The sequence below is a fragment of the Entelurus aequoreus genome, linkage group LG14 (assembly GCF_033978785.1).
Source record: "Entelurus aequoreus isolate RoL-2023_Sb linkage group LG14, RoL_Eaeq_v1.1, whole genome shotgun sequence".
Taxonomy (NCBI): domain Eukaryota; kingdom Metazoa; phylum Chordata; class Actinopteri; order Syngnathiformes; family Syngnathidae; genus Entelurus; species Entelurus aequoreus.
The window spans coordinates 61,706,796-61,719,295 of NC_084744.1; the positions used below are offsets into that span (position 1 = coordinate 61,706,796).

Consider the following 12,500-nt stretch of genomic DNA (forward strand, 5'->3'; position numbering starts at 1 on the left):
TTTTTTAATTTTTCATTTAATTTAACTTTTTTTTTTTTTATTATTTTTTTTTTTTTTGGATCCATCGTTTCTGAAATAAATAAAAAAAATATATATATTTTTGTTGTTGTTTTTTAAAATTGTTTTTATTTTACAAAGGACAGATTAAAAAAATAACTTTTTTTTTTTTAAAGGACATTATATATATACTTTTTTGTAATGATTATTTTTTTAAATTTTTTAAATTTATTTTTATTTAAAACTATTATGCTTTCACTTAGAATATTGGCAAAAATGATCCAAAGACGTATCGCACCAGTTTCCTTTCATTTGAATACATTTGACAAAAAGTACACACATTACAGCGGTAAAATAAGTGGAAAAAAACTAATTTAAGCAGCAAAACTGAATTTGATTAATTCATTACCAGGGTTGTACAGTACTAGTATAGTACCGCCATACTAATACATCATATTCAGTACTATACTGCCTCTAAATAGTACCGGTCCACCACAACCAAGCAGACACAGTGTGTAGACAGAAAAGGGAGAACGGACGCATTTTTGGTGTAAAAAGTAAAGATAAAGGTGAAGTTATAACACTGAAACACCCTCAGGAAGAGCTGCTTTAAGACTACTTCTAAAATCACTAATCCTGGCCTCCATGGCGACAAATAAAGGGAGTTTCTTACAAGTAGCATTATCACTGGAGGAGGAGGAATAGCTAAACATGCTTCACTACACACCGTAGGAGGATACGATAGCTCACCGGCGTCACAATGTAAACAAACGCCATGGGTGGATCTACACCTGACATCCACTGTAATGATATCAAGTACAAGAGCGTATCTAGTTGATACTACTATGAAAATCTTTTTTCCTTTTTTAAAAATTCACATTATGTTTATAAAGTCAGTAAATACGTCCCTGGACACATGAGGACTTTGAATATGACCAATGTATGATCCTGTAACTACTTGGTATCGACATGATCCATACCTAAATGTGTGGTATCATCCAAAACTAATGTCAAGTATCAAAAAAGAGAAGAATAAGTGATTATTACATTTGAACAGAAGTGTAGATAGAACATGTTCAAACAGAAAACAGGGCGACACCTACCCTTTACATCAGTATTTGTTAACCATATTACTATTGGTTTATTAGGTATTTCACCTCAAAAGTTGTTTGTTTTTACAATACTTGAAAATGTCCCACAATATTGGGTAATATAATTGCTATTTCTCCAACCATTCTGACTCACGGTTAGATTTGTTCCGCTTGAAACTAATCCTGACTGCAAGGGAATGTTGCACACTGTCAGGAAATATAATTATGGTGGGAGAAACAACATTTATTTAGTCTGAAATGAGCCATAAAGGAAGGACTGTCGCGGCAATGCACTGTGGGTAACAATGTGCCTGCACCTGTGAGTCATACAGCTTAATTCTAACTGTTTCTATATATTTATCATTTGTATATTCATACTAGGTTTCAGTTCAGTTTCCCATCTTTAACATTCAAAACATTTGAAATTCAAATCATTCCTTCAATCAACATTCAATTTTTTGTTACAATAAAGACAATAATGACATTTTTTTGTGGTCCCCTTTATTTAGAAAAAGTATCGAAAGTATCTAATCCTGACTGCAAGGGAATGTTGCACACTGTCAGGAAATATAATTATGGTGGGAGAACAACATTTATTTAGTCTGAAATGAGCCATAAAGGAAGGACTGTCGCGGCAATGCATTGTGGGTAACAATGTGCCTACACCTGTGAGTCATACAGCTTGATTCCAACTGTTTCAATATATTTATCATTTCTATATTCATACTAGGTTTCAGTTCAGTTTCCCATCTTTAACATTCAAAACGTTTGAAATTCAAATCATTCCTTCAATCAACATTCAATTTTTTGTTACAATAAAGACAATAATGACATTTTTTTGTGGTCCCCTTTATCTAGAAAAAGTATCGAAAGTATCGAAATCCATTTTTGGTACTGATACCGATATATATGTATATATATATATATATATATATATATATATATATATATATATATATATATGTATATATATATATATATATATATATATATATATATATATATATATACATATATATATATATATATATATATATATATATATATATAAATAATGGATATATATTTAATAATTGCATATTAAACGTCTTTAAAGTTTTGTAAACAATCAGAAATATCAAGCAGCTAAAAGTCAAACATGGACAAGTGTGGAGAGTGTTTAGCTTTTTTCCCATCATGCATTGCAATGGATTTAAATGAGTGTAATGTTGACTTTTTTATGGTGTAGAGACGTTTATTTGATAATATCCACAAAGTTCAGCGTGTTCAAGTGACCGTGTGTGTTGACTTTTTATACTAGTTGGATTTCTTTTTCCTGCCCCATGACTAGGGAAGGTTGTTCGGCTCGGGTCACCTCTGATCATCTAATCCAGTGTTAATGTCGGGCCCCCCGGGCCCTCTGTTGTGGAAACGTGGAGCTGGGAGTTTAACAAGTACCTTAGCAAACATGGAGTTGAGCTGCTTGCCGGAGCCGTAGTAACCTCCCTGGGACAGGAACTGCTTGACCTGTTCCCGGACTTGGTCCTCGTCCAGGTGCCAGCAGTTGTCGTCGTCGATGCTGGCGCCGGCGGTGGGATCGGGAGCACCTGGGGAACCACATGTGGCAGGTAAATAATCATCACGTCACTTCAGATCATTGGCATCTCACTTTAAAAGAAGGCCTGACTAGCAAAGCGCCCTACTTCCTGCGCTTATCCAGGATTTCCCCTCATTCACCATGTTGACCTCTCCTCGGACTCACCTTTTTTGTTCTCTTCTGTCACGTTTCTAAATACGGATGAAGAAATGCTAAAAGTGGGGTCTTTGATCAAGCGAGAGGAGAACCACACGCAGGAAACATTCCACAATCAAAGACTCGACGAGCCCCCCCCCCCCCCCCCCCCTCCTCTTGTCAAACTCGGACAGGAAACACAATGTGCTGTTTCCTGCCCCGGAGACTTGGGGAATGTCAACATCAACCGACGGGACGAAGCAGACAGATACGCTATATTGCCAAAAGTATTTGGCCAGCCATCCAAATGACGAGAATCAGGTGTCCTAACCACTTGGCCGTCATCATGGTGCGGGGTTGTTCTTCCACGAATTGGGCTCGGCCCCTTAGTTCCAGTGAACGGAACTCCGAATGCTCCAGGATACCAACTGATTAGGCCCACAGGTGTATCAAAACCAAGCACTTAAGCATCCACAGTCTGTGGTGCCCTCAGGTGGTCAGGGAGAGCGTTCCACAGACTGGGAGCGGTGGAGCAGGCCCCTTAGTTCCAGTGAACGGAACTCCGAATGCTCCAGGATACCAACTGATTAGGCCCACAGGTGTATCAAAACCAAGCACTTAGGCATCCACAGTCTGTGGTGCCCTCAGGTGGTCAGGGAGAGCGTTCCACAGACTGGGAGCGGCGGAGCAGGCCCCTTAGTTCCAGTGAACGGAACTCCGAATGCTCCAGGATACCAACTGATTAGGCCCACAGGTGTATCAAAACCAAGCACTTAAGCATCCACAGTCTGTGGTGCCCTCAGGTGGTCAGGGAGAGCGTTCCACAGACTGGGAGCGGCGGAGCAGGCCCCTTAGTTCCAGTGGACGGAACTTTGGATGCTCCAGGATACCAACTGATTAGGCCCACAGGTGTATCAAAACCAAGCACTTAAGCATCCACAGTCTGTGGTGCCCTCAGGTGGTCAGGGAGAGCGTTCCACAGACTGGGAGCGGCAGAGCAGGCCCCTTAGTTCCAGTGAACGGAACTCTGAATGCTCCAGGATACCAACTGATTAGGCCCACAGGTGTATCAAAATCAAGCACTTAAGCATCCACAGTCTGTGGTGCCCTCAGGTGGTCAGGGAGAGCGTTCCACAGACTGGGAGCGGTGGAGCAGGCCCCTTAGTTCCAGTGAACGGAACTCTGAATGCTCCAGGATACCAAGTGATTAGGCTTCAAGGACTTTGTTGATTGTCATGTCATGTTCGGGTGTACATGGTGGACGCCGTCTTTGCTCCACAGTAAGTCTTTGCTGTCGTCCAGAATTCTGTTTTTGTTGACTTTGTAGTCAGTTCAGTTGTAGTTTGGTTCTGCATAGCCTTCCCTAAGCTTCAATGCCTTTTCTTAGGGGCACACATCTTTTGTTTATTTTTGGTTTAAGCATTAGACACCTTTTTACCTGCACCCTGCCTCCCGCTGTTTCCCACATCTACAAAGCAGTTAGCTACCACCTACTGGTATGGTATATCCTACGACTCTCCTCCATCTTTTTCTTCACATCCTGTCCCGTCAATCCACTCCTTCCATCGTCTTTCCTGACCACAGCCATGACGCCTCCAGGAGGGAGAGAGGAAGCAGTAATCAAACGGGCCATTTGAAGCCCCCGGTCTTTGTAGCCCCCGGTCTTTGTAGCCTCCGGGAGCGGCGAGGCTCTGATGCGCTTAAGCCGCTGGGCTCGCCAGACTGGATGTTTCAAGTCGGCGTGTCGCTGTGAAGATATCGCTCGGGTGCAGCTCCAGGGATGAGACTTTTCCAGCAGGAAAGGACTCGTAAAAATGTCAAACATTTCAGACGGCAAAGCATTGAAAAACATGGAAAGTACCCAGCAGGTCATTGCGCAATCAAGACTTGGTCTTAGAAGTCGGGTTCATCACTTCATGCTCATCGACTTAAGTCGGTCAGGTCTAGACTAGATGCTAGTAGGGTTGTCCCGGTACCGGTACCAAAATGTATTTCCATACTTTTCTAAATAAAGGGGACCACAAAAAATGTCATTATTGTCTTTATTGTAACAAAAAATGTTAGTGTACATGAAACATATGTTTATTATTGTCATTTAGTCCTTCAATAAAATAGTGAACTTGTCTTTTAGTAGTAAGTAAACAACGTTTTTGTGCAAAATAACACTATGAACGGAAATTTTTTTAAAACATTACTGTTTTTGAAATTTTCTAATAAAGTAGTCAAACAAAAATGTCAAAATAACACTATGAACTAGTGTTGTCCCGATACAAATATTTAGGTACCGGTACCAAAATGTATTTCGAAACTTTTCGGTATTTTCGATACCTTTTTTATGAATAAAGGGGGACCACAAAAAATGTCATTATTGTCTTTATTGTAACACAAAAATGTTAGTGTACATGAAACATATGTTTATTGTTGTCATTTAGTCCTTCAATAAAATAGTGAACATACTAGACAACTTGTCTTTTAGTAGTAACTAAACACCGTTTTTGTGCAAAATAACACTATGAACGGAAAAAAAATAAAAACATTACTGTTTTTGAAATTTTCTAATAAAGTAGTCAAACAAAAATGTCAAAATAACACTATGAACTAGTGTTGTCCCGACACAAATATTTAGGTACCGGTACCAAAATGTATTTCGAAACTTTTCGGTATTTTCGATACCTTTTTTATGAATAAAGGGGGACCACAAAAAATGTCATTATTGTCTTTATTGTAACACAAAAATGTTAGTGTACATGAAACATATGTTTATTGTTGTCATTTAGTCCTTCAATAAAATAGTGAACTTGTATTTTAGTAGTAAGTAAACAACGTTTTTGTGCAAAATAACACTATGAACGGAAAAAAAATAAAAACATTACTGTTTTTGAAATTTTCTAATAAAGTAGTCAAACAAAAATGTCAAAATAACACTATGAACTAGTGTTGTCCCCATACAAATATTTAGGTACCGGTACCAAAATGTATTTCAAAACTTTTCGGTATTTTCGATACCTTTTTTATGAATAAAGGGGACCACAAAAAATGTCATTATTGTCTTTATTGTAACACAAAAATGTTAGTGTACATGAAACATATGTTTATTATTGTCATTTAGTCCTTCAATAAAATAGTGAACATACTAGACAACTTGTCTTTTAGTAGTAACTAAACACCGTTTTTGTGCAAAATAACACTATGAACGGAAAAAAAATAAAAACATTACTGTTTTTGAAATTTTCTAATAAAGTAGTCAAACAAAAATGTCAAAATAACACTATGAACTAGTGTTGTCCTGACACAAATATTTAGGTACCGGTACCAAAATGTATTTCGAAACTTTTCGGTATTTTCGATACTTTTTTATGAATAGTGAATTGAAGTGAATTACATTTATATAGCGCTTTTTCTCAAGTGACTCAAAGCGCTTTACATTGTGAAACCCAATATCTAAGTTACATTTAAACCAGTGTTGGTGGCACTGGGAGCAGGTGGGTAAAGTGTCTTGCCCAAGGACACAACGGCAGTGACTAGGATGGCGGAAGCGGGGATCGAACCTGCAACCCTCAAGTTGCTGGCACGGCCGCTCTACCAACCGAGCTATACTGCCTACCACAAAAAATGTCATTATTGTCTTTATTGTAACACAAAAATGTTAGTGTACATGAAACATATGTTTATTATTGTCATTTAGTCCTTCAATAAAATAGTGAACTTGTCTTTTAGTAGTAAGTAAACAAACAAAGACTCCTAATTAGTCTGCAGTAACATATTGTGTCATTTATACACCTATTATTTTGTACACATTATGAGGGACAAACTGTAAAAAATTGATTATTAATCCACTTGTTCATTTACTGTTAATATCTGCTTATTTTCTGTTTGAACATGTTCTATCTACACTTCTGTTCAAATGTAATAATCACTTATTCTTCTCTTCTTTGATACTGGACATTAGTTTTGGATGATACCACACATTTAGGTATCGATCCGATACCAAGTAGTTACAGGATCATACATTGGTCATATTCAAAGTCCAGGGACGTATTTACTGACTTTATAAACATAATATAAACTTTTTAAAAACAAAAGAAGGTTTTGTGATCCTAAAAATATATCGTATCGACTAGATGCGCTATTGTACTTGGTATCATTACAGTGGATGTCAGGTGTAGATCCACCCATGGCATTTGTTTACATTGTGACGCCGGTGAGCTGTTGTATCCTCCTACGGTGTCTAGTGAAGCATGTTTAGCTATTTCTCGTCCTCCAGTGATAATGCTACTTGTAAGAAACTCCCTTTATTTGTCGCCATGGAGGCCAGGATTAGTGATATAGAAGTAGCTAAAACACTGCGGATGAACGTTAGCCGCTGAGGGTGTTTCAGTGTTATAACTTCACCTTTATCTTTACTTTTTACACCAAAATGCTTTTTAGAGGCGGTATAGTACCGCATTTGATTAATTAGTATCGCAGTACTATACTAGAACTAGTATACTGTACAAGCCTAGATGCTAGTACCAAAGCTAAAGCCCCAACTACAGTTAGGGTATACATAGTTTGGGCTTTGGCACCAGCTTCTAGACTAGATCTAACCAGTCTGAGTTAGCTTGTAGACTAGATCTAACCAGTCTGAGTTAGCTTCTAGACTAGATCTAACCAGTCTGAGTTAGCTTCTAGACTAGATCTAACCAGTCTAAGTTGAGGAGTATGATTTGATGAAGGCCCGCCTATGGCACAGCCTAGACTGCGCCCCCTACCTGCACCTCAGGGTCTACCTCTACCTGCACCTCGGGGTCTACCTCTACCTGCACCTCAGGGTCTACCTCTACCTGCACCTCAGGGTCTACCCCTACCTGCACCTCAGGGTCTACCCCTACCTGCACCTCAGGGTCTACCCCTACCTGCACCTCGGTCTACAAACATGTCCAGACCCTGGACAGGGAGGCCGGATGGTACAGAAGAGGAGTGAGGGATGGCATCTAAGTCAAGATTGGACAAAAACATCCCTGAACGGAGGAGGTGGTCTGCGACACCACCTGCCTCCCACATACAACACTGTCCTTTCAACCCCCGACACAACCCCGACTAAGGAAGTTGTCTCACCATGAACCTGGTTGATCTCAGAGTTGGATGAGAGGATCTCATCTGCCAGCTTCTGAGCCGTGGGCAGCACCTCTGTGTGGTGGGCTGTGATCAGGTACTGGACCAGTTTCTGCAGCTGGTCCCGGTTCATCTGGAACAGGGTCTCGGAGATGGGCAAGCGGAGCTTCACCTGCAACAAGAACAGTAAATTACTACCATTTCCACCAAGGATCTGTATTACATGATACACATTTCAAAAACAGCGGTACCTCGATATCCATTAGTAAGACCGTATCGTACAAAAACCGAATACATTTTTTCCATAATAAATAAACGCACTTTAGTACTTTGCCACGAGCGGTTTCTTGAATTGTTGAATGAAAACTACAACTAAGATGCACGCTACGATCAAACAACTGCTGCGTGGTAAGTACAATACTTACAGTATGAACACTTTTGAGGGCGCAACAAAACACCAGCCAATAATAATAATAATAATAATAATAATAATAGATTTTATTTGTAAAAAGCACTTTACATTGAGTAAACAACCTCAAAGTGCTACAGTGTATTAAAAAAAATAAATATATATATATATATATATATATATATAAATAAATAAAAAGATAATTAAAAATTTAAAAAAATAAAAACTAGAACACCCAAATAGCTAAAACTAGTATGAATATATATATAAAAAAAGGTTGTTTTTTTAAAAAAGAAGGGTTTTTAAGCCTTTTTTAAAAGCCTCCACAGTCTGTGGTGCCCTCAGGTGGTCAGGGAGAGCGTTCCACAGACTGGGAGCGGCGGAGCCATCGAACGTCTTGGAGTTACGACTGTAATTGAAACTCAGAAATGCGATTAAAAAACAAAGATGTAACAACTGGACAGCAGTTATCATTAGGGTCCTACGGTATATACCGGTATCAGTATCGTACCGCGATACTAATGAATCATTATACCGCTACTATACCGCCTCTGAAAAGTACTGGTTCGCCATATTTTTTTTATTTTTTTTTATTTTTTACAGGCAACGTGGTGACATTGCTGGTTTTACCAGCCGAGGAGCATGTTGGGCAGCGCGCACACACAGAGTACTTACAAGCAGACACAGTGTGTAGACAGAAAAGGGAGAACGGACGCATTTTGGTGTAAAAAAGTAAAGATAAAGGTGAAGTTATAACACTGAAACACCCTAAATCACTAATCCTGGCCTCCGTGGCGACAAATAAAGGGAGTTTCTTACAAGTAGCATTATCACTGGAGGAGGAGGAATAGCTAAACATGCTTCACTACACGCCGTAGGAGGATACAATAGCTCACCGGCGTCACAATGTAAACAAACGCCATGGGTGGATCTACACCTGACATCCACTGTGATGATACCAAGTACAAGAGTGTATCTAGTTGATACTACGATGATTACGTCGATATTTTTTGGCATCACAAAATCTTCTTTCGGTTTTAATAAATGTATATTATGTTTATAAAGTCAGTAAATATGACCAATGTATGATCCTGAAACTACTTGGTATCACATCCATACCTCAATGTGTGGTATCGTCCAAAACTAATGTCAAGTATCAAAGAAGAGAAGAATAAGTGATTATTACATTTGAACAGAAGTGTAGATAGAACATGTTAAAACAGAAAATAAGCAGATATTAACAGTCAATGAACAAGTAGATTAATAATCAATTTTATACAGTTTGTCCCTCATAATGTGTACAAAATAATAGGTGTATAAATGACACAATATGTTACTGCAGACTAATTAGGAGTCTTTGTTTGTTTACTTACTACTAAAAGACAAGTTCACTATTTTATTGAAGGACTAAATGACAATAATAAACATATGTTTCATGTACACTAACATTTTTTGTTACAGTAAAGACAATACTGACATTTTTTGTGGTCCTCTTTAATTAAAAAAGTACCGAAAAATATCAAAATACATTTTGATACTGGTACCGGTACCAAAATATTGGTATCGGGACAACACAACCTCCTATTGTGTACTCCTTACATGAATGTGACCAGTGCCTTTTTTAAAATGCTCGAGCTTCTCAAGTAAATCCAAGAAAGACAATTTTGTTTGACTACTTTATTAGAAAATTTCCAATACAGTAGCGAGACAAACTGTATCCTATTCCAAAGGTTTGCTACCTCGAACAAAAAAATAGAATATGTTAAAACAGAAAATAAGCAGATATTAACAGTAAATGAACAAGTGGATTAATAATCCATTTTTTTTACAGTTTGTCCCTCATAATGTGTACAAAATAATAGGTGTATAAATGACACAATATGTTACTGCAGACTAATTAGGAGTCTTTGTTTGTTTACTTACTACTAAAAGACAAGTTCACTATTTTATTGAAGGACTAAATGACAATAATAAACATATGTTTCATGTACACTAACATTTTTTGTTACAATAAAGACAATAATTACATTTTTTGTGGTGCCCTTTATTCATAAAAAAGTATCAAAAATACCGAAAAGTATCGAAATACATATTGGTACCGGTACCTAAATATTTGTATGGGGACAACACTAGTTCATAGTGTTATTTTGACATTTTTGTTTGACTACTTTATTAGAAAATTTCAAATACAGTAATGTTTTTATTTTTTTTCCGTTCATAGTGTTATTTTGCACAAAAACGTTGTTTACTTACTACTAAAAGACAAGTTCACTATTTTATTGAAGGACTAAATGACAATAATAAACATATGTTTCATGGACACTAACATTTTTTGTTCAAATAAAGACAATAATTACATTTTTTGTGGACCCCTTTATTTGGAAAAAAGTATCAAAAATACCAAAAAGTATCGAAATACATATTGGTACCGGTACCTAAATATTTGTATCGGGACAACACTAGTTCATAGTGTTATTTTGACATTTTTGTTTGACTACTTTATTAGAAAATTTCAAATACAGTAATGTTTTTATTTTTTTTCCATTCATAGTGTTATTTTGCACAAAAACGTTGTTTACTTACTACTAAAAGACAAGTTCACTATTTTATTGGAGGACTAAATGACAATAATAAACATATGTTTCATGTACACTAACATTTTTGTGTTACAATAAAGACAATAATTACATTTTTTGTGGACCCCTTTATTCATAAAAAAGTATCAAAAATACCGAAAAGTATCGAAATACATATTGGTACCGGTACCTAAATATTTGTATGGGGACAACACTAGTTCATAGTGTTATTTTGACATTTTTGTTTGACTACTTCATTAGAAAATTTCAAATACAGTAATGTTTTTAATTTTTTTTTCCGTTTATAGTGTTATTTTGCACAAAAACATTGTTTACTTACTACTAAAAGACAAGTTCACTATTTTATTGAAGGACTAAATGACAATAATAAACATATGTTTCATGTACACTAACATTTTTGTGTTACAATAAAGACAATAATGACATTTTTTTGTGGTCCCCTTTATTTAGAAAAGTATCAAAAAGTACCGAAAAGTATCGAAATACATATTGGTACCGGTACCTAAATATTTGTATCGGGACAACACTAGTTCATAGTGTTATTTTGACATTTTTGTTTGACTACTTTATTAGAAAATTTCAAATACAGTAATGTTTTTAATTTTTTTTTCCGTTTATAGTGTTATTTTGCACAAAAACATTGTTTACTTACTACTAAAAGACAAGTTCACTATTTTATTGAAGGACTAAATGACAATAATAAACATATGTTTCAAGTACACTAACATTTTTTGTTCAAATAAAGACAATAATTACATTTTTTGTGGACCCCTTTATTTAGAAAAAAGTATCAAAAATACCAAAAAGTATCGAAATACATATTGGTACCGGTATCTAAATATTTGTATGGGGACAACACTAGTTCATAGTGTTATTTTGACATTTTTGTTTGACTACTTTATTAGAAAATTTCAAATACAGTAATGTTTTTATTTTTTTTCCGTTCATAGTGTTATTTTGCACAAAAACGTTGTTTACTTACTACTAAAAGACAAGTTGTCTAGTATGTTCACTATTTTATTGAAGGACTAAATGACAATAATAAACATATGTTTCATGTACACTAACATTTTTTTGTTACAATAAAGACAATAATGACATTTTTTGTGGTCCCCTTTATTTAGAAAAGTATCAAAAAGTATCGAAATTCATTTTGGTACCGGTGCTGTATATATATATATATATATATATATATATATATATATATATATATATATATATATATATAATTTAATAATTGAATATTAAGAGTATATCAAAGTTCAACTCCTACCTTGTTTACGTCCATGACGACCTCTTTAAAGTTGTGTAAATAATCAGAAATATCAAGCAGCTAAAAGTCAAATAAGTGTGGAGAGTCTTTTGCTTATTTCCCATCATGCATTGCAATGGATTTAAATGAGTGTAATTTAGCCTTTTTTTTTTACGGCATAGAGATTTTTATTTGATAATATCCACAAAGTTCAGCGTGTTCAAGTGACCGTGTGTGTTGACTTTCTGTGCTGGTCCGACTTATTTTTTTCTGCCCCATGACTAGGGAAGGTTGTTCGGCTCGGGTCACCCCTGATCATCTAATCCAGTGTTGTTTTTTTGTTTAAATA

The 12,500-nt window shown here is 36.2% G+C and overlaps 1 protein-coding gene across 4 annotated transcripts in view; it reads right to left on the minus strand.

The window, feature by feature from the left end:
- Nucleotides 1-12,500, minus strand: part of zswim5 (zinc finger, SWIM-type containing 5) — a 188,898-nt gene that overhangs the window by 32,425 nt on the left and 143,973 nt on the right. For all 4 annotated transcript variants that reach the window (XM_062070801.1, XM_062070798.1, XM_062070797.1 and 1 more), the window contains exons 3-4: nt 7,897-8,065; nt 2,526-2,674 (exon numbers count right to left, since the gene is read on the minus strand). In XM_062070801.1, the coding sequence (XP_061926785.1) occupies nt 2,526-2,674; nt 7,897-8,026 (279 nt within the window). In that variant the 5' untranslated portion in view covers nt 8,027-8,065. The remainder of the gene's footprint in view (nt 1-2,525; nt 2,675-7,896; nt 8,066-12,500) is intronic.